Source organism: Cyprinus carpio, chromosome B11 (assembly GCF_018340385.1).
Source record: "Cyprinus carpio isolate SPL01 chromosome B11, ASM1834038v1, whole genome shotgun sequence".
NCBI lineage: Eukaryota > Metazoa > Chordata > Actinopteri > Cypriniformes > Cyprinidae > Cyprinus > Cyprinus carpio.
In genome coordinates this window covers 21,006,406-21,030,655 of record NC_056607.1, presented here as the reverse complement: position 1 = coordinate 21,030,655, position 24,250 = coordinate 21,006,406, and the positions used below count along the sequence as shown (strand labels likewise).

The window sequence follows — 24,250 nt, the reverse complement described above, 5'->3', positions numbered from 1 at the left end:
AATATATTTATATATATAAATTATAGGAATATAAATATAGACATGTAAATACATGGAAATAGTTTCAAAATATATACTGTGTATCTGTGTATTTATACATATACACAGAACACACATGTATGTTATGCAAACACAAACTTTTATTTTGGATGTGATTCAATCACAATTAACTTATATATATATTTTATATACCGAGCCTGACAGCTATGGTCACTTACAACAGTCGCTGCATTTTGAAGGCGTTTTGTGCAAAAGGAAATGGGTTTTGAACAACATAAAGACATATCTTTGGCTGCATTATCATGGGTGAGATTTATACTGCTCTACAGACCAAATGAACATACCAGCTGAATTGCAGTCATGTATTTCTTCCACCAGAGGAACTTCTGGAAGCGAGGTCCTGCAGCAGAAAGGCCGTAGTAGAAGTACATGATCACATGGACACAAGAGTTGATCATGGCATGGAAGGAGCCCATTCCACCTGCAAGAAGCATTACAGCAAGTCTTAAAGCTACATAATGGTGATAATATCATATCAAGATAGCTATAAAGTTTATGACATTAATGGTGATAAGCTCTGGACATTTTTACTTGATATGTATTAATCTAACAGCTGATAACAGCAGACATAAACATAACGACTGCCACTCAGCGCATGTGACATGTTCTTTGTGTCTCTGTGTTAATGAATGTGTGTAGTTTCATATACTACACAAATTTAAACACACGCGATGCTCAGTGTTTTCAGCATCGCGTCTCAATACGAGACATGAACACACAAACTTCATCTCCAGAGCCAGCTTTTCATCATTTTATTTGAGAAAAATCTACCATCAAACACTGAAACTCAAAGATCTTCATGACAAACCTTCAAAATAAAAGTTCAGTTTAACTTGAAGAAATTAGGACACAGAGGTGTATTTATACTTGATACCAAAATTGACTTCTCAAAGAAGTACTACTAATATTACTATTGTTAAGGAATATCATAACACCAAGATACTTTTTTCATTAATGTTAAATGCATACAATTCAGCATCTTGCCTAAAAAAATAAATAAATAATAATTAAAATAAATTAAACTAAATAAATAATAATTAAAATAAATTAAAAATCCCAATGTTTTTTAAAGTTGTTATACTTTTATCTGATTACAGTTTTAAAAGATTGTTTAAACTGTTCAGTTCATTAAACACTGTTTTTAATGATACATTTGTAATAAATCATAAAACATAATCAGTAAAAAAAAAAAAAAACTGAATTTAGTCCGAATTTGTCTAAAGATAAGACATTTATTCTCAAGATCTAACAAACATTAATGGTAAATTGATATCATTATAAATACTGATACTGTATATAGAAAAAAGTACGATAATATTTTATCAATGACCATCAACACCAAGAGCTTTATTTACAAGAACTATTAGCACATGCAAAATCTCTGCATCTCTGACTGGAAGAGAAATTTGTTAGGTTGACGTCACTGAGACGGCTCGTGCCGATCATGTAAATACCTGCTGACTGACTCGGAGCGACTCACCTGGAGCGTAGCTCACACCCCACCACCACGTCCAGGGCATGAAGGAATGGTGGAAGATGTGCAGGAAGGTGATCTGACTGTGTTTCTTTCGCAGCACAAAAAACACCTGAACGGGATGACAGCAGCATTCGTCACTTCATGAACCAATCTGCTATAAAATCAGCCGTTTTATTCAAATCTTACCGTATCCATAAGCTCAATGAACTTTGAAAACAGGAATAACCAGGCAACTCTTGCCATCTGGGGGAAAAAGTAAAAAAAGAGACATCTTTAATACCCCCTGATTTGATTATTTGTGCACAAACTACAATAACGGAAAATGGAAAGCAAATCTTACTCGGAGTCCTTGAGGGCTGTTCGAATAATCACATGGGTCACATCTCCACGTGTATCCCGTTGCCCAACCCGACATCAAGAACTACACGTCAAGTCAAAACAATTCATATATGAATTTAGATTTGGGAACTGGTTTTGAGGAGCAACTCAAAACCGGAACAGTGTCTCCATAATGAATGAAAATATAACACACCTCTCTCTGAGTCAATGCACACAAACAAACGCTTGCGTTCAAGTTCAAACAGATCACACCACCTCAACATCTCCTGATTCTCACCTCATATACGATATATACAGACAGGCCAACCAAGGACAGGTTGTAGACGATCATAGCTTCTTTCAGCTGGAAGGGTTTGCGGTTGGCCATAAACCTAGGCCCAGCGTACAGTGAGAAGAAAAGATAAGCAAGCAGAATAGCAGTCATACTGACTGGACTCTCCATTAGGAGGTAGTCCTTCATCCGGGGGTCTAGAAAGAGAGAGGAACACAAAACACAGCATAAAGTAACAGCTAATATTACTTCAAATCTTCTATTTTTTTTTTCATTTATTATAATTGATAGCAGTCCATGACCAGTCCAATTAACCAGGCCAACATTTTGAGATTATTTTGAGTATTAAGCAGCAGCAATTTTAGCTTCCTTGTAGAAGTTTCCTTGTATAAGATTAACAATTTCTGAATTAAATTTTTTTTTTAGTAAATGGAGTATACCGTCTAAAATAAATGTTAATTTTAGCTATTGTGTGTGCAAAGACCTGACATGCTCATGAATACTAGCACTTTACTTAACTTTGTTGCTTCTACTACAGTCAGTTTCCACTTTCAGTAGAGCTAATATCATTGCGGAGAAATGGTTTAAAACAATCTTGTTGAACATGCTGACATTTTTATAGTTTCTAGCTAGCATTTATCAATTTGGTCATATTCCATTATGTGTATACCAGGGATGGAAACTCATCTGGAATAAAAAAATGATTTTAGCCTGAGAAAATATGGAAAAACTCACCCTAGACTCTATGTAGTTTTATTTAATATATATATCTATACATATATATAAACAGTCACACACACACACACTATAATATTTAATTAATAAATAATAACAAATATTACTTTGATAATAATACTATTGCACTGTAAAATAAAACTTAATAATTATAACCGTTTTATTTTACAGGACAACAGTAAATGTACAAAACTAATTTTAACCTCTGTCTTAATTTCTCCACTATCAATGATTAAATTATAGAGCTTTTAATTGGGCGGGAAACCTCAGGTAGACAGTTTTGATAACTCAAATGACCCATTTTGAATTGAAAACAGCTATTTTTGTTGTAAGCTGTCAAGTTTTAACACAAGATCGTCAGCCATTAGAAAGAAATAACAATAATAATTTGACCACTAGTCTGAATAGTATACATCAGTTCAGTACTGACTATGGATTTGTTTCATGTAACATGCATTTTTACCTCTTCCTGCTAAGAGGCTATCATAGACCTCCAGTACTCGGTCTTTCACCGTCTCCAGCATTTTCACTGACGTCAGCTTCAGGTTTGACTGCACAAAAGCACCTGTGAGGGCAGAAACACAGATGTTGTCAGTTCAGAGTGTAATGTCACGTGGAGCAAAACACGCATGAATGCAGATAGTGTGATTCCTCAATCATTACACTGGGTTTTCTACCAGCAGCTGGCTAACTGAGTTAAATGCAGTTAGTGTTTGTAACGGTTGGAATGAATTCACTGTATTAGGTGACCTCAACAGCTGAGCCAGTGAAAATGAAAGACTTTGAACCTCACGCTGGAAACATGTGATGTTCATCCCGTCTCTAGCCAGATGCTTCCTTAACAATGAACCCACTTACTCTACTACTACTAAGACTTGGGTAACAGAGTTATTCAATTTTCTGTTTCTTTATCATTTTCCATCTCCCTCTGTCCCTCCTCCATGTGTTTTTTTCCCTCTTGGCTGATATGGTCTGATGTTGGAGGTGTGGCTGCAGAAGGGGGTGGAACGGCACCAGTGAGGTAATGCTTGCCTCACATTAACCTTCATGAAAAGCTCGGTCACCTTCACTGAATATATCAGCGATTGAGCTTTGACGCTGTAAACACACTTCTGGATTTCTAAAGCTGACTTCACAGATGGAGGAAGCGGAGTCTGCTCTTATCACAGATCTGTGTCCCGACTGAACTCTGTGTAAACACAGGAGGGGTTCAGGTGTGTCACGAACTTCAGTTTGAAGTCTTTCTTTTCAACAAAACAAAGAACTTCCTAAAGTAAGCTGTGAGGAAAGGACTGTACAATGAACTACAGAAAACACTGCAGCAAACATTCACCGTTTATCCACTAACCAAATGTTAAAGATTAACAAATGCAGTGAAAAGAGGTGTAAAATTCACCTTAGCTCTGTCCTCACTAAATACAATCCAAGAGTCTGGGTAAAAAAAAAAAATTTGCATATATAGTGCTGTCGAACGATTAATCGCGATTAATTGCATCCAAAATAAAAGTTTTTGTTTTCGTAATATTTGTGTGTTTACTGTGTATATTTATGTATATATAATTACACACACACATGCATGTTTATATATTATAAAATATAAGTTATATTAATATAAATATATACATGTATATATTTTCAAAATGTGTATTTATATATACATAATAAATATACACAGTACAGACACATATGTAAAAACTTTTATTTTGGTTGATTAATCGTTTGCACTAATCTATATATATATATATATATATATATATATATATATATATATATATATATATATATAGAATATATATATATACACACACACACAAAATGAGATTATATATTTATATATTTAGTATATATATATTTATATATTTAGTAAAAATAAATATTAAACTCGAGATTTACATAAACTATAAAATAAATTTAAAGAAAATTATGTATTAATCATATTTTAAAAAAAATTATACTTAAATAAACCATAAAAAAGAATTAAATAACTAATAACATTATTAGAACAACAGTAAAATAAAACCAGAAAGACAAACACTCAAAGCTAAGGTTCACAGACCCATTCAGTAGTTATGTATATGACAATATCATTTTATAACCGTACATTTAGATAAGATTAGCAGTAAATTACTCATTTACAACCCAGAGATACAATGATGTGCCCATATCTGCTGGGAAATATGAGCCACTGACGCCATTGTCCTTCTGATAACACATATACACAGAACTACTGTCTCTCATTGGTCCAAAAAATGAGTTTAATCCAATGGTAAGACTTCATCTAGCAACCAGAGGGAACAATAAATAAAAGGTTCAACTTCCAAGGCCTGACATGACCAAACATCTGCTCTAAAACAACAGTGGAAACTTCTCTTTAATATCACCCACCCAACATGTCTTCAGCGCTTCAGAGTGAAAACTGACATACCCAGACAGGTTCTCTCACATATTCTCTGTGAAGATCCCTGGATTGGGCCACACTGATGTCATTTGAGATGGCAGTGATAGGCCACTGTAGGCCATCGTGTACGTTCACAGACTAATGTGTTTTTACTGATGCTGATTGGAATCATGGAGCATGTTTCGTCATACACGGAGGCGTTTGTAGAAAATGTGCTGCAACCTTCAGGTTAAACCGCTTTCTGGTCGCTATCGCTTCTAAAGTCGGTGTGATTTTAAAAAGATGATAACATTCATTTGCTTTGGGAGTAAAATCTAAGAATTTAAACTACTGCATCATATTGATCTACTAGTGGAAGACCTGAGATAAGATTAGTGCAACACCGAGTTCAGCAAAAGGAAACGCAGATTGAATGTGCTCACAGATGCATGTGAATTGACCGACCGCTCTCATAATATTCCTTCCTTTTAGACTTTGAATTCAAGTTCACACAAAAAAGTTCCCAAAAAGCAGCAATTTCAGAGAGTTTCTTATCTCAGAATGTGAGTTTGTCACTGGAATGAGCCTTCATCCAGCCAGGTGCGGTAGATCTCGAACATTCAGTTCATCAAATGAGGAAGATCAGTTAACGATCAGACTGGTTTCTGTACACAAAGTGGTAACGTCATAGTTGTGCAAAACACATGAAGTAACTAGGGCTAGATTCAATTTTGATTTACAAGCTTTGGTCTCAATTCAGTATCGATTCATTTGGAAATACAGACAATCAGGTGCAGTACATGTCAATTAACGGAAGAAAATCTCTCTAATGCTGTAAACTATAGAATATATTAAAGGTGGAAGAACATTGTAGCCGGAGCTACTTCTCTCCAATATAAACAAAATCCACCGCTCCTGGCTCTTCTGGTCCAATCAGCGCAGGGCTGTGCCACAGTGTTGTTTTGTGTTGAAAATGTAAAAAATATATATAATGAGCGAGTACACCATGAATTCATTTTCCAAACCGTGTTTTTGTCTTATCCTGAATCACTACAGTACACTACAGTACAGTACATAAGTGTTTATATTCGGACTATTTTAGTCTGGTTGGGGTCGGCTACGCTGCAGAGTAGCACAGTACCTGCGTGACTTGCCATAGATGTAAACAGAGAGAAGTAGCTCCGGCTACAATGTTCTTCCGCCAGATGCGAGCCCAAAAAGTTACCGACTGCAGCTTTAACGTGATTTACAAACAAATATTTAAACTGCACATTTTTTATAGTAAAAATATAATTATATAATTAAAAGGCTAATACATTTTTATTATACAATACATTTCTACTCCAGTTTGTGAAAATATAAACATTTGAAGTCTGTGTCATAACGTGAATTTATGATTTTTTTAAACGTACTTTAAATACTGAAGAACAGGTTAAGTAAATATATAATGAATATGTACTATAGTGCATATAGTTAGCAAAAAGCTCCTTTCTAGAGTTCATTTTTCTAGCAAATTTTTGAGGTCTTGGTCACAGAATTGCGTTTATTAGTTAAATGTAACGTGAAATTGTTTCACTGACGACTTTCGGCGGTTGAAATACTATTTAGCGATTACATGAGACATTATACATTTCAGAAACATGTTCTTTCATCCAAAAACAAACACAATGAATTCCAATCATACTTACATGTTTACAGTAGACACGCTACAGTGATCTGTCACGACACATTAAAGAGCACCAAAATGGTATTTATTTTTTGAATTGCATAATAAAACCGACAGAATTTGAACGCGGATACTTTGTTTCATATCAAAAGTAGCAGATTTCCTGTATGGGAGGCATGCTACAAATAATGATTCTTTAGTTCTGTCATGCTTTTGGATTTGTCTTCGTTTTGTTTTCATATCTGTGGAACGTAATGGCTAAAGTAGTTTGACCAGTAGTGTGCAGGCATTGTACACAATCGACCAATCGTGGCGTGCGAGAAGGCGGGATCTACAGAGAAATAGTCTTTGGAAGCAATGCATTTACATGTACATATGAAGTATGAGGACTGCAGAGAGTGTGTCAATAGGAAAACAAAGTCAAACTTAGACATTAGGGAATTTCGAAATCCGTAAGGAATCATGGTAAACCTGCTTGAACATTTACACACCCTACAGTACAGGGAAAAAAAAAACTGAATACAAGCAGTGTGCCAGTGTGGGGGTAATCTAATTGTGCAAGATATGAGAGGCATCTGTAAGACGTCTCAGGATTGTCTGTGGCTGTGTGGATGTATTGTGAGGTTTTGGCAGGACTGATGGAACACATGCCTCAGCAACTAAATAGTTCAACAGTGGAAACTCATGGAAGAAACATCAAGACACACACAAGAGCTTTGCCTGGGCCGGGTCTAATTGCTGTTTATGCCCCGATGGTTGTATTTGTATTTGCATCTGGATCGACTCTCCTGATGAAACGTTGTGCAAACATGTTCTTGGGAGGAGTGCATGCTTCATAATGATAACACTATGAGCGGCCACAATGTTAGTAAACCTCAGGGCTAGCAAACCTCTAATTTACACAAGAAACAGTAAGTTTAAAAGGACTATACTGAACACAAACACAATTCTATGAAAGGTGTGAATGTGTCTTCATGAGAAATGACAAATTCTAATACAGATTTTCAGTAATACTGGAGTAAAAACATCTGCAGCAATACCCAGTAAGTAACATGACAAAGTAATTCTTTGGAAATGTTTTACAAAAAGTTTGTCTAAAAACATTATTTTTAATGACTCAAAATATAATGTATATACACACTACCTCTTAATAGTTTGGGATCTTAATGTTTTTTTAAAGAAGTCTCTTATGCTCATCAAGGTTGTATTTATTTGATCAAAAATACAGAAAAAAAAACGTAATTTTTCAAAATATTATTACAATATAAAATAATGGTTTCTATTTTAATACACTTTAAAATATCATTTATTTCTGTGATGCAAAGCTGAATTTTCATCAGCCATTACTCCAGTATAAAGCGTCACATGATCCTTCAGAAATCATTATAATATGCTGATTTACTATCAGTGCTGGAAACTGTTGTGCTGCTTAATATTATTTTGGAACCTGTGGTACTTTTATGAATAAATGAATAAAAAGAAGAGCATTTATTTAAAATAGAAATCTTTTCTAACAATATACACTACAGTTCAAAAGTTTGGGGTCAGTAAAGGTTTTATTCTTTCTTTTTTTTTGATTTATGTTTAGAATAAATTCTGTTCTTTTTAACTTTTTATTCATCTAAGAATCCTGAAAATGTATCGCAGTTTCCAAAAAAATATTTGGCAGCACAACTCTTGCTCTCAATAAATTATTATTATTATACGTAAATATAATGAATAGAGTATTCTCACTAAACCATGGCATGTACAGTTCATATTTTACTCAATAAATGAAATAAAATGTAAAAAATAATCACATTAATAATCAGTGATTATTCTCTATAGTAATTTTTATTACTGTAATCAATGGCTTTTATTTTATTTATTTTATTTTATTACAGTAAAGTTACCATTATAATATTTTATCTTGTCTTACTTTGTTTTTTCAGCATAACAGTAATAGGAATGAGATTTTTACATTATGGTAATGAGAATTTCAAGAAAAAGTGCTTAGTTGTCATGCAAATAATGATAAAAATTCATAATGCCCCAAAGTAGACCTAAAATTGATTTTTGTGATAAAATATGACCCAGACACACTCTTCAAGGCTTTCACCAGAAAGCACTTCTCTTTAGAAATGACCAGTGTCATCCAACGTCTAGACCAACTGGCAACATCATTGTTGTCCTGTACTGAACCCGAATGAACAAAATCAGATTACAATCAACTAGTCATTGAGTGAAAGCCAAAGCCAAAGCTCACAACACAGCACTGGTCCCTAAAGATAAGACAGGAAAAGGAGACCAACACAGTGACCATTTATGGTAACAGCACCCTCATCAAAGTTGTATTATCGTATGTTAGCATTTAGGATCAGAGAGGTCTAGTCCCTCGTCCTCATGTACTCCATCACACTTCCCCCCACTCTCTCCATCTCTCAACATAAGGAAACCATAAACCCATATCCGGCCCTTTAAGTCTGCTCTGTGAGAATTAGCGGGCAGGCGTAAAATGACATGGTTGCTAGTAGAGACGGGGGAACCACCCTGCTTTCAGGCCGCTTGTCATGTGACCAGAACACATCAGGTCAAAAGCCACAGGGAGAAAAAGACAGCAGAAAATCGCTAATAACTCATAATCGGTCTTCTCTTCTCTAGACAGCAAGAGACACGGCACAAATCACGCAATTACGATTGCAAAACAAGTTCACTTTAGAATAACACTTCCATTTATGGGCCGACGGGAAAGTTTTAAGAAGTCAAAGCGAAGCTTGCCAAGAGCAAACGGTAAGGGTGGGGTTACACACAGTCTGCAGCGACAGGCATCCTGTGAGTGAATCATGCGGCGAAAAAAGGAACACATTTAGAGTTAATAATAAACAAAAGAAAGAGAAGAATCATGCCATGTAAAAGCCGTTTGCGACGTCTCCACTGTATTGTAATTGAAAGCACTAGGAAAAGTACAAACGGAAAAAGTATCACCTTATAAACTCCTGCCTCCTCTGAGAGTCCTGATCAGTGCCGGCGGCCCGACTCTTATCTGCTCTCTCGCCGTCTGCCGCTCACTGCTGATAGAGAAAGAAACCAGGACAGCGGTAGTGGAGAGAGGGAGAGACAGAGCGAGAGAGAGAGAGAGAGCAGCAAAAGAGAAGGAGAAGTGGAAGGAAGGAGACAGAGGATAAGTGTGTGTGTTAGAGAAACGACGGTGTGACTGGTACGGCTCGCCTCCTGGTCCCTCCCACCCTGACTCACTCTGTGGATGAATAACTGGCTCTGAGACAGCAAACTGGAAGAGAGAGACTGAAAATGGGAGTGGGACAGAGAGCGAACGAGATCAAGAGCGAGAGAGAGAGAGAGAGAGAGATTTAACTTTTAACCTGCAGTTCAACAGCAACATTTCTTATGTTGAAAAGAAGTCTGCTGCTTAATTTTTTTTTGTGGAAACTGCTAAAAAAAAAAAATTCAGGATTCTTTAAATAATTTTTTTGTGACAATGTAAAAGTCTTTAGTGCCACTTTTGATTAATGTAATGTGTCCTAGCTGAATAAAATTATTAATTACTTAAAAAAAATACATCTTACTGTCCCCATATATATATATATATATATATATATATATATATATATATATATATATATATATATATATATATATATATATAAAAATCACAAATATACATTACTATACTTCTATAATACAGAACATGATTATATGAACATGAAATATTTATCTTTATCATTACTAACTAGCAAATATCAGTGGTGTCAGACGCATTGCTTTTGAGATGCACAGAAATCTTTTGTAACATTATGGATGTCTTTACAGTCATCTCTGAATGTATATGAACAAACTACTTTTCATAAGATACACATAAATATCTTTTATCTCTAATCAATATTAGTCTAATCTTCTAAAATGGCTTAAAAATGGTTTACTACAAATAGTTATTAATACAAGTAAACACAAGAAATGTACTTATCATTTATATTCATATGGATTAATATAGCAATGTATTAGTAATAAAAACAAAAGTAGCTTTTTCCCTAAACATTTTAAAACATGAAAATACAATGCAGACACTGTGAACGATTCTGAGTGATGATGCAAAAAATACTTGAATCAGACAGTTTGATCTGCCTCACACTAATTAATTAAACATACCAACTGTAACACTGATTTTACTTCTGATGTTTTTAAGGGCGCTCACACTGAATTCATTTTCAATGTGAGTTGCAAGAGATCACAACTAGTCACATACCATGGAAAATCAAAATAATCACAATATCACCAATAATATCATCACGAATATACAGTATAGTGTGTTTCTTGTAGTACTGAAAACTGAGGTAACCCCCGCCCACCCCCAGCCCGTGCCTATAATATTATTCACAAGCCGAGGAGAGAAATCAGTGCGACTCTGTAATGATAAAGGGGGCTATTGTTGTACACCACCCACTCTAACCAGAAGGACAACAGAGAAACACACCCTGCAACACAAAGCCAGCATCTATAATATCACTAACCCCCATAAATACAAAAACCTCCTCCAGACCAACAAGAGCACAGCCCTCAGTAACCATACACGGACCATTATTAAAAAAACACCCTGTGTTTGCTTTGCATAACCTAAATCTAAAAGCTAAGCTGTCATGTTCATGCAAATAAAATGAACTATGTCCAGTCCTAAAAGAAATCTGCATAAAAATGTGACACATATACGGATGATTTGGACAGACCATTGTAAAATGCCCACGTACCTCTTTTAGATTATGTAAAGATGCATAAACAGGCTGCATACTCCATTTAAATATAAGCAAAGCTGTGCGGAGATGGTGTGTTCAAAACTAAAGGATTTTAAATCTCTTAGCCTTAATCTTGAATATGCAACATCAAATACAGACGCAGACCAACGCTGAGCCCATTGTTTAATGAACTGCTGCAATAAATCACAATTTACATTAATAAACAAGGAAAAACAATCTGCACACTGAAATATGATGTGAAATATGCTTCATAAATGTTTTTTTAATGCATAAACGTTTCTATGTACTTGCTTTTCACACTAGATAAAACACATCAGGTCCAAATCTGAATAGACTTAAGGTCTTTGCACACAGAGTCCGAAATTTCGTATGCGTTTTCTTCTTTTTTTGTATTTGTCATCCTTTCCTATCAAAATGCTTGCTACATATGCGAAAACACAGGAATTTCAACCTGATCCGAATTTTTTTTATGACGGATGAAAGTTTCGGATGGAGTGTGTAAACGTGATTGACACAATGTGAGGTAGTATTTATTTTTGCAAGTGCAAAAATTTCAGACGAGAATTTTGGATTTTTTTTAAAGATTATCAAAACTTTAAAATGAAAACTTGTTGAAAATAGTTTAAAAGTTTTTCAACCATATGATAACATTAATAAAATATTTCTAACTTGATAACCCCCCACCCCCCCCAAAAAAGAAGCAATTAAACAAATATTTGGCTGAAACAAAAAGTGTTTAAAACCAAATACGAAGTTAAAAACTTCTACAATATTTTTTTTTACAATTATAACAATATATTTTACAATGACTGGATGTTTATACTCAAATAAAATGCTTTTAATGCTTACCTTAACTTAATGTTTGCACCAATTTAAAAAAAAAAAAAAAAACTCTTAGTTAACAAATAATAAACAGAGAAGAAAATGTTTACACAGTAAAACTGCAGCTCCAAAAATAAATAAATTAAAATAAATGTAAATAAAATAAAATAAAATAAAAAATAAAATAAACCCCCAAAACAACAAGTTTTTGACCAGTCAGGTCTTCATCATGGTAAACGGCACTAAGGCTATTCATACTCAGACCTGATCTGTTTTATGTAGTGTGAACAGAAAATACAAAGAAACATTCATGCACTTCTTTTTCATGTTTTTATCAAGTCATGCATTTTTGATATCATCAACCTCATGACATAGTAGGTAAGAATGAGATGTCAGCAGCTATTTCCCTAGATCTACAAAACATACAATCACACTCTCAACTTTCCATACGTCACACAGTGATTGTGCTAAGAGCCACTCAAAATAACGTGATATTCAACCTTCACAGTCACCAATACTATAGCAACCAATGCAGCTACACACCAGAAAGTAAACACACATTGATCTGATTTGATGACTAACAATGTGAACATGAGCCTAACGAAACAGCAGTGCAGAACTACCTCGGGATTTACACACGTCATCTAATTTGACCAAAGACCAGTGCTGAAACAAACTTGTGATTCACTGCAGAAAGCTTTACACAAGACCACACCAAATATGAAAATCGGTGAGAATTTATGAAGACATATTCAGGTTTGGTCTTGTTCCACGGTGTAGGGCTGGAGAGTATTCATTAACAGATTCAACAAACCACAGGAGACGGTCTACAGAGGGTCTGTTAGGAAATCAATAACATTTTACTCATTAGCAGATGCACAAAGACTCCTCACATGATTGTTTTTCTTTCCTGGTGACCACAGCTAAAACGGACACAACCGCTCTGCAGGACTAGTGGGCCGCTGGATGTCAAGTCGGTGAAAGGTGAGATGCCTGAGGAGATGCGCTCTCAGACTTTGAGACAAGTTCACCAGTACAATACAAATACTTAGAGACTCATTGTAAACTGGAGATCGGTGTCTCAGACTGTTCAAGCCTGTTAGACTGGTCTATGAACCCCCTTAAGGATGATTAGTGTGTGTGTGTCAAGTTTTATTGTCACATCACCACAGCACATGTGCCTTGGTGAGTGAAATTCTTGGAAGTGTGCTCCAGAAATTGCAGAAACAATTTACATATAACCATACAGACTTCAACAGATGACAATGTGCAATATGCACATACATATAGTCAGTACACACAGTGTACTATTAGACATACCTGTACTTACAGTTAGCACTGCACATTATACGCAATATGTACATACATACAGTTAGCACTACACATTATACACTATACACAGTATGTACACATTCTACATTATGTAAACATATATACGCATTAAAAATATGCTAAGGTGCAACAGATTATACATGAACTGGATACACAAAATGTCATGGATGTGCATTGGATGGTATCCAGTGGTAGCAGGTAGATTATTGTATTAAATGCAGCGTGTATGTATAGTCCAGTGTTGAACTGTTGAAGTTAAAGTGCAGTGTGTGGCAGACCATATTGTGGGAGTATTCTGTAGGGTGTATTAGTGTGTAGATGGACATAATTCAGAGAAAGACTGTGGCCATGTTGTGAATGGAATAATAGCTTAGTTATTACTAAATATTGTGAAGTGTACACAGCATACTGCTTACAGGTATTACATTTATTAAAAAAAGGAAAGAAGTAGAAGTAGTTACAGGAAGTAAAACAAGCATTAATTCTTCCAAAACTAGTACTTTTTTATATTTAGATGTGCATGGCCCTATTATTAAATAACCCACTGAGTGAATAAAAATTAATGTGTTCACCAGTAGTACATGAATTATTGAAATGTTGAAAAAATGCAGATGGAATCGCGGAATCCAGTCATAAAAATGGAATTCAAAATAAAAGTTTGGTTTAACTTGAAGAAACCGTGACAGGAAAATTGCTTAATGCAGTGATAGTAGTACTACTACTACTACTACTAATAAAATTATTATTAAAACATTATTTTAAAGGAATATTTACCAGAATTTATTTAACAGAAAAAAAAACATTAAATACAGAAAAAAAAAAAAAACAGTATTTCTGGAAAAAAATAATTATTTTTATATAAAATAAATTAATTAGATATGCTTTTGATAATTAATATTTAATGAAACCATTAAAGTGGAATCCAGAAAATGAATGGAAAACAGAATTTGGTAAAAAGAAATAAATAAAAAATAAATAAAACTGAATTTGAGGAAAAAATAAAACATCTCATAAGGCCTTAAAAATGTAACTCTTGTTAAACTCCTGTTTAATATCATAAGTTTCATGATTTCAGTTAATTAGACATGCTTTTTGATTAATCAAATTTAATTTAACCATTAAAACGGAGTCCAGAAAAATTAAAACTGAAAAAATGGAATCCAGAAAAATTTAAACTGAAAAAATAAATTAATTTATTTGGGAAAAAAATAAATGGATTTCATAGGGCACTATGCAAAACTGGAACTGGCAACTTTAGAATGGAATATTGAAAAGATATAAAGATGAATTAGGGAGAATCAATAAATTCTGAATAATTTATTGCAATTTGTGAATAATATGCAATCATATAATCAATTAAAAAAAAAAACTGTAGTCTGATGAGTATTTTAAAATGTAATATACTGTAAAGCAATTACAAGTACTTAATTTTTGTGATCCAGTTACATAATCCATATTATAATCAATCTTAATTTGTTACTACCCAGCACTGCATGCATACACACACACACACACACACACACACACACTCACACATACAGCATTACACCTAGTACCTCTGTTGGTTACTTCACTTTTTGTTAAATATTATTCTTGTATTTCATATCGATGAATACAATTTGCATACTGTGCACAGAATACTGCATGTACAATATACACAGCATAAATAATAGGAGTAGTTTTTTTTTTTAAAGAAGTTAATACTTTTATTCAGAAAGAATGCACTAAATTGATCAAAGTGATGGTAAGGCATTATACATTACATAAAAATCTGTTAAAAATAAATCTTTTGAACTTCATATTTATCAAAGAACCCTGAAAAAAATGTATCTCAGTTTCCACAAAAATATTAAGAAGTGCTGGTTTGATAATTAATAATACACTGATAATAATAATAACAACAACAATAACAATAATCAATGTTTCTTGAGCAACAACTCAGCATAGAATGATTGTTGAATGTGCCACTGAAGATTGGAGTGATGATGCAAAAAAAAAAAAACTAAAAAGCTTTACATTACATGAATAAATTACATTTTAAAACATATTCAAATAGAAAGATTATTTTAATTTGTAATTGTTCACATTATCAAATAAATGAAGGCTTAGTGAGCATGAGACGTTCAAAAACATTCCAAAAAACCTTTGGAATGCCAGTATAAATAAAATTCTGCAAAACTATTACATGGAATTCTATGGAAATTTGAAATTAACTTCTACATCTCAAACCCAGATAACAAGAAGTTACTCGGTTTCATTCTTCTGAACAAAACAATCCATAAAATTACTATCAGACATTCGATCAGGAGAGGAACAAGACTGTACAGCTTTCCGTCAAAGACGAGAATCAAGAGCCGTGTCAGTAACGACACAGAGACAAGGAAACTACTCTCATTCCAGCAAGTCAAGACCAAAAACTTGACAGGCTTGACAGAAAAGGCATTACTCCAGTTACTACTGCTTTTGCGTTTTTATTATTACTGCTTTCAAATGACAAGTTTCATCTGTAAATTCCTTTTACGGCTCACTAGGCTTTGGAGAGAAACTCTGTCCCCCTTTTTTCTACACAAACTCTCTAAACAAAAACACTCACTGTACTCATGGAAATCTGGGACTATCCCATTACAAATGGTCTCTGTGTAGGTGTTAAGAGATCTGCTGAGGTGAGGGTGTGGTTATGATTGAACTTCAAACAGAAGCTGTGTTCAACTGAGGAGCAACTTAGCAACATAGAGTTGCTTTCCATTAGGATCAGTATTGTATGCTGACAAAGCATAAGTCATATCATTATTTTTCACTTTATTAGAGATTATTTCTATAGCACAAGTAAGGAAGGAGGTATTCAATCACTAAAGAATAGGTGTGGATAAAGGTAGGACAGAAATGGTGAAATAGTCTAAGATTTAATTATACACAACATGCGCCAGACTTGTTCCCAAACTTCAGATGAGAAGCCCTTATAAACTGTTGCCAAAAAAAGAGTCCCTGCAATTTACCAATGGTTTTACATTTAAAACAATTAAGACAACCATGAAAAAAAAAACAGTTTTGTAATTTTACAGTTGTAGATTAAAAATGATTTTTCTTAAATACTCAATTTTATTTTTCAATTAAATATTGCAATAGCATTATTTCTTATTTTGCAATATTTTATTTTGTATTTATAAAAATAATAACATATATTTATACTACAGTGATTATTTATTATTATTTGGTGTGTGTTTACAGAGTGGTTAATAAATACAAGATGGTGTTGAGGTAATTGTAATAAGCTGTGTCAGCGTGTGCTGCTACACGGAGGGGTGCTTAAGAAAACTGCAGGTGTGAACAGAGGGAAGTGGAAACTAATAAAGGCAGCCCCTGTTAGCAAAACCACTCTTATAGGCCTGACTGCTTACATGGCAAAAAACATGTACATTGTGCGAGGGAGGGATTGGTTGAAATATTCGCTCATGCAAAATGCCATTTCTCCTGCCCCTTCCCACTCAGACTCAACTCCCACATGGGTTGCCAGATTGATGACACGGAACAAGAACAAATGCAACTGACCATGGAAGGCAATGAGGCTTACATTGAGGCTGATGTATCCATGTCTGGTCACAGAGCTTTTTAGATGGATGCCAAGGCTTTTTAGGTTAAGTAAAATCTGCAATCTCTGACCCAGTTCATAAGCTGGCTTCCATGGCTGCAATACGCTGTGTTTTCCACTAACTGGCCTCCCATGGTGTTGAAATGGGTATGATGATGGGAATGATGGGTAAACTGTAAGTGGGCGGAATCACACAGACCCAAACAAAAACAGACATTCTGGCACAGGATGCACATTTCTGGCTCTTTCATTGTTTTTCAGAGAAACAATGTGACCTTAGCATGGTATTTTCATGCTTTAGTACAGTCGGAAAAAAAAAACCTCTTCCAGTATCTTCCAGTGTTCATATTTGTTTGATATGTATGCATGCATGCATTTGTGTGAAGCTTCAAAGCTTTTAACTCTCCACTCCACACCTATTTTTGCAGTATTTTTTAAAACTGTGGTGAGAACTAACCGCTGCTGAAAAACAGGGGTTTCATGACCCTTAAACAAAGTGCATGGGCCATACACCAAAACCAGCAGATAAACATCTGGTCTGGGTCAAATAAACATAAAGTGCATACAACACATCGGTCAGCAAGTGCAGTTTCAGAGAGGTTTGGGGCTTCTTGTAGCAGGTCAGGTTAGAAGGCCAGCTTACTGAAGCAGCAGAAGACATTGCTATCCAGACTGGGTGACTTTACACCAGCTAAGACCAGCAAGGTACAAAGATGGTAAAAATGCTCTCACATTTCACTAACTCCCCGTTGTTCCTCACTGAGGGCTTTACAACACATGGCTCCTCTAATAACAATGCGCTATGGAACCATGGCAACCCAGAATAACGATAATGCCAAGACACAAATGTTTTGTGTAATCTTGCTATGAAGGGTCTGGTGACATTTTAACAAAGACTTTCAGCAGGTATTGTTAAAGGTTAAATCAACCTGTCAGTGGTATATGAACATACATAGCCAAGAGTGTTTGCAAACAGGTATTTCTCCATTTCTGCAGTACATGAAAGCAAACATTTAACAAATATACTATATCACTGCACCAAAATAAGATAACACACACAGCCCCTGTCAGGCCTCCAAAACCTCAAAAACGCAAAGCTAATTTGTCAAAACAGGTGCTCAAATCAACAGCCAGGGCAAGAACTCCTTGGTAACAGAAACCTGACCCAAAAGTCAAAATTGTGATCATTTACTCACCCCAATGCTGTTTCAAAGTTACAACTTTTTATTTCAAATGCAATGAAAGTGAATGGGGACCAGGGACTGTCAAACTCCAAAACATACAAATGAATCAATCAATCGATCTGCAGCATATTCCATGAAATTCAATGAATAGGTGAACAGATATGTGTGAGGAATAGCCTGTTATTTAAGTTATTCACTGAAAATCGGATCAACAGTCACAGTCACCATTCGTTTTTATTGTATGGAAAAGAGCAGCTTGGAATTAGGGTATAAATCGATTTATGCTCCACAGAAGAAAAGGTTATACAGTGTTTGAAAGACATTTAATTTCTGGGTGAACTGGGCAAAAATAAGAAGTGACCAATAAGCAAAACAGAAATCCAGAGCATTAAAGGGATGGTTCACTCGAAAAATAAATTCTATCATCAATTACCCATCCTCATGTTGTTACAAGCCTGTATGAGTTTCTTTCTTCTGCTTTACACAAAATAACATATTTAGAAGAATGTGGGTAACCACACCATCTTGGTCTCCACTGACTTCCATATATATATATATATATATATATATATATATATATATATGGAAGTCAGTGGAAATATTTTACTAAATATTTTACTAAACGTAATCCAGAATATTAAATGGACAGTTCACCCAGTTCACCAGAATTTTAATTTTTAGGTCAACTGTCCCTTTAAGGTTGCTTATATTAAAAGGAAGCATTGAATTTTTAAACAAACAAAGAACACCACTGTGCACTGTATGCCATTATTTGTGTCAAATAAATTAATAAAGTATTCAGAAATATTTCATAAAAGGTGCTCCCCTAAAATAAACCACATACCAGACTACAGGAGGAGGAGACACTGAAGAAGCGTGCGAGCTGTCACATTAGGTAAGAGTTCTGATGTGTCTTACTCAGTGCTGTACAATGAGAGGAATGAGTGAGGAACGAGTATGTCATAAAGGAATGCCTCGTTTCAGGAATGGAATTAAACTACAATGTAATTGTTTGATTCTGCAAGGCCGAGAAATGTGTTTGGAGTGGAGGAGTGTGGAGCGTCAGTGCTTACACCGAAAACACTGTCAGTGACACATGCACCAAACATCCCGAGTAGTTCTTCACCACAAAGCATTACAGTAACTGATAATGACATTGCAATCTGATTTGAAATCAGTTTGTTAATTCCTTCTGCAATTAAGTTATTAAATAACATTATGTAAGGTTATTTATTTATTGATTACTTTTTTTCACGGTATGTGTTATTGTGCTGCATTTTTTTTTTTTTTTTTTTTTTTTTTTACTACCATGTTTTTTTATGTGATGTGGTGGTTGTATTTCTGAGCCTCAGACAAACTTCCCTCAGGGACATTAAAGTGAACCTTAAAACACAGATACAGTGGGGTCAAAGAGTCTGAGACCACTAGAGAAAATGCTTATATTCAACATGTTCCTAATTCAATAATACAAAAATCGTTATAAATCATAATATCTGCATAATAATTTAAGTGAAAAATTAATTAAGTCTAAATGCTGTTCTCCTGAATGATTTCAGAATGGCTCAAAGAGCATCTTGGGGAATTTTTAAGACTCCACAATTTTGTTCGGAATCTTACATACATCTTATTTATTTTGCATCATCAACTTTAAAGGAATAGTTCAAACAAAAATGGAAATTCTGTTGTTCCAAACCTGTATGAATTTCCTTCTTATGCTGAACACAAAAGAAAATATTTTTAGTCCCCACTTAATGCCAAAATATTTTTTTTCCTCCATATTATGAATGTCAATGGGTACCGGCAGGTATTTGATTACACAGTTTTCAAAATATCTTCTTTTATTTTTTAGCAGAAGAAAGAAACTCAAACAGGTTTGGAAGAACGTGAGGGTCAGTAAATCATGACAGAATGTTCATTTTTGGGTGAACTACCCCTTTAAAAGAATGTATTTGAAATGTTTTAAATTTGCACATTTATAAAAACCTTCCTATTTCAAGATTTAAATCCAATTTTGTATCACACAAAATTACTCAGAAAATCTCGCACAGTCATTACAAACCAGAACTTCCCTATTTCTCACTTCCGTAAGCAAATGTCAAAAAAAAGAAGTGGGAATCTTACATTAACGTTGCATTGAAACGGAAGCATTGTGACATACATCCAAATGTAACAGATTATTAAAAACCAGACTAAATTATTATTTTTTTAATTAAACATATGCACATATTTTCTGTTTGCAATAAGACTTATGCATTTCTAAAATAGATTTTCAAAATGTATCTTCTGAAATATTTCTATACAATGAATGTTCAAGAAAACCCTTGTGACTCTTACCAAAGATACCTTTGGCAGGTGAAAACGACTTGAGTTAATTAAAATGCACATAAGCATTGAAATATAACCAACAATGCATACAACAATACACTAACAAGTGAAACCTGACTAATATAAGTGTTACTGGTTGATCTTTCCTCTTATAATAACAAAGTGCCTACCAGCCCACAAAGAGAATGCAAAATGTTAATGGGCGTTTACTTAGCTTAAAAACTTGGCAAGGTGTCATTCATCCCTTTAGCGGAAACTAACAGAACTGTAAAGAGGAAACTTGCAAAACACTTAGCAAGTCTTTCAACACAGCTGAGATAAAGCTCCTCTCTTAGGTTCGGTTAAAACATTATCTGTGACTCGATGGCGAGTGCAGCAGTAAACAGAGTGCAGCACTTCATTCAATAAGCAATTCAACTAGCTTCACTAAACAGAATTTGTGTTTCAAGGCGTGGCAGCTTTTGTGTGTATGTAGTAAACACTTTAGTTTTTACTATAATCAAGTCAGTAAACAAGCTTCTCAAGCTTTTATTTTAACATTACATAACATTACCATGAGGGACGGGTCACCTTTATTTATCTTTGGCCGAGGTCAAACGTTTCTGAAAGGGAGTTCTATTTTGGTGTCTGCATCAAATAAAAATTAACAAAAGTCATTGTATATACATAGAAAGCATATTAAATGCAAGTAAAGTGTTTGCTTTAATGTCTCAAATAACTTTTGTGGAAATAAAATGTCAAAATAAGGTTCCAAAATGATTCAGCATAACAGATATAGTCTAGTTATGTAAAAATTAAACAACATACTTATTCTGAAAAAGTGATTTCCCTAAATTATATTACGTTTTAAATGACTGAAAACTTCTTGCTGACAAATGGGTAAAACCTAGTGGTCTAAACCAGCGGTTCTCAATTCACCCCTGCTCTGCACATTTTGTACGTTTCTCTTATTGCTTCAGACGTTTGTTCTATTGGAACATGAGTGCCCTGCGAAGTGAACATCACAGGATATTCCGCCATGGTTCCAGTACGAAGCGAACGTATATGTTCCATTCAAAGTGCATTGAAGTGTGTGAGATGTGAATTTAAATCGTATATATTTACAGAGGTATATGATGTCACACTTGTCCATGTGTGCTGACGGACGTTGTGCAATGCAAATCTGTGAATGAATGTTCTGAAGTGAAGTAAACTTCAACAGATTTCCCCTGCTCAGGGAGTAGGGAGCAATGAACACTGTGTAGAGACCATGTCAATCGGAACACAGTTCATGCACTGAGCTCACTTCTAACGAGCTGATTATCTGAATCAGGTGTGTTAACAAAGAGAGACATACAATATGTGCAGAGCAGTGGGGCGCGAGGACTGGAATTGAGAACCGCTGGTCTAAAGGATAGTGGCAAAGATTTAAAATGACAATTATGTCGTTTTTGTGGGTTTCACTGTGATCTTTAAATAGTCTTGTAATGTCATCTTGTTTCAAATATGCTTGACAAGATTTTTTGGTAAATAAACTATTATTACAATGAATAACATTTTAGTGGATGCCTTCTGTAAATCATGTTAAAAATGTATGATAGTCATTTTTTTACAAAAAAAAAATAAAAAAATACAAAATTAAACAGGACACACTCTAATGAACCAATTTAAAGCTGCAACAGACTTTTATTGTTTTAATGCTTGAAAACCTGTTTTCGTCTCTGAAACCTGTATAAACTTGTAGTAAACCCAAGAAAACATCTGCCACCTCTTCTTCAGATGCAGAATAAATCACTTATTACAATACAGAGAAGTGGTGCTTCAAAGGATAGTTGATTTAAAAATGTAAATTCTGTCATCAATTAGGTTTGGAATGACATGAGGGTGAGTAAATGATCAAAGAAGTGTCTAATTTTTTGCGTAAACTGTCCTTTTAAACTATAACTTCTAGTCTATAGAACAATCGTCTATCGGTTTGAAGCAAGTAAGTCTAGCAGAACTGAAAGAAGAGATGAAACTGTGATGTTTTACTAATATTAACTCCATCCCTCTCAAATCATGCATATGTTAGTCCTGCAGCTCAGTGCACGGGTTTAGTAAGGGGGTTTGATTCCCACATTACAATGTAATGCACTGTAAGTTGCTTCTGATAAAACCGAGAGCCAGCATGACACAGAAACAAGCAGACACGTGAAAGCATGCTTGCCTATAACTTGCATCCAAGCTGTGATCACAGCAAAATCAAGAATGACCTTTGACACAGTGCACAAAAAACACTGAAATCAAGGGAAAAATATGATACAGTTAAACTGAAGCACTACGTATTCGATAATGTATGATATAGTGTTTGTTTTTTATTCTGGTCAATTTCTGATCATGTTCTCCAGCAGGATTTTAGAATGATGCAAGGAGCATCTTGTGCTTCAAAAGAAAGAAAATCTGATGTCACAATGTTACAGAGTGAAATCAAGACTACAATATTTTTTTTTTTTTTGGCAGAATGCACTATTAAAAAAGATCTAATGAGAAATTATAAGTCATAATTTATCTTTCTTAAAATTTCTTCATGATTCATTCAATTTTTAAATGCAGTTGTTACTGTCTTAGTGCTCTGCACTGTTACTTCATCGTTTTATTTTTCACTTTATTTTTATTTCAAACTTTGCATTTGGGTTTTATTAGTTAATATTAGCTGCACTTCTGGTATTTTACATTTGCATAGTTAGTCACAGTACGAAGTTATACAGCAAATTTGCCTTGGCAATACATGTTTTATAGAACTGAACAACAGAAGAGGTCAAACTCATTTAGCACTCACCTGTAAACGGTTCAAGTGCTATCAGGAGATCGTTGAAACGCTTCTGGCTCCTTCCGATCTTCTGACTACACACCTGAACAAAAGACAGGAAAGAACGGGATCGTGAGCCGAGATTAAACCAATCACAGCCTTCGAGAGGCGGAGCAAACCGAAGTCGCTGTACTTCTCCAAAATGACACTTTTCTGCATAAAACGTGTGAACTGAAAGCTCGTTCTTTGATATTAAGTCATCTCACGAATCAAAGTTTATGAACGGCTGCATTGTTCATCTAACCCGGCACCAAAAAAAAAAAAAAAAAAAAAAGCACGTTAATTTTATAAACTCTCCACAAATATTATCTTCCTTTGCTATGTACAACTCTCGGGACCAACCAACCTGTGAAATGAAGAAGCAGAGCTCGTCTCAGAGCTCTTCACGAGGGAATGATGGTTCATTCGTCCTGCCCTGCTTCCGAAATCCAACTGTACTCTCGCGTTTCCCCTCAGGTGTTTTGTAGCCTTAACCCAGCCCTCTGAAAGAGAGAGAGAGAA

At 34.7% G+C, this 24,250-nt stretch overlaps 1 protein-coding gene across 2 annotated transcripts in view; it reads right to left on the bottom strand.

Moving 5' to 3' along the window:
- The window catches only part of LOC109098432 (elongation of very long chain fatty acids protein 1-like), a 25,688-nt gene extending 1,438 nt beyond the window's left edge, over positions 1 to 24,250 (bottom strand). The window contains exons 1-9 of one of the 2 annotated variants that reach the window (XM_042734518.1): positions 24,096 to 24,250; positions 23,720 to 23,792; positions 9,890 to 9,975; positions 3,346 to 3,447; positions 2,154 to 2,344; positions 1,878 to 1,958; positions 1,724 to 1,780; positions 1,541 to 1,646; positions 345 to 481 (exon numbers count right to left, since the gene is read on the bottom strand). In XM_042734518.1, the coding sequence (XP_042590452.1) occupies positions 345 to 481; positions 1,541 to 1,646; positions 1,724 to 1,780; positions 1,878 to 1,958; positions 2,154 to 2,344; positions 3,346 to 3,406 (633 nt within the window). In that variant the 5' untranslated portion in view covers positions 3,407 to 3,447; positions 9,890 to 9,975; positions 23,720 to 23,792; positions 24,096 to 24,250. The remainder of the gene's footprint in view (positions 1 to 344; positions 482 to 1,540; positions 1,647 to 1,723; positions 1,781 to 1,877; positions 1,959 to 2,153; positions 2,345 to 3,345; positions 3,448 to 9,889; positions 9,976 to 23,719; positions 23,793 to 24,095) is intronic. The other variant, XM_042734519.1, reaches the window with a different exon arrangement.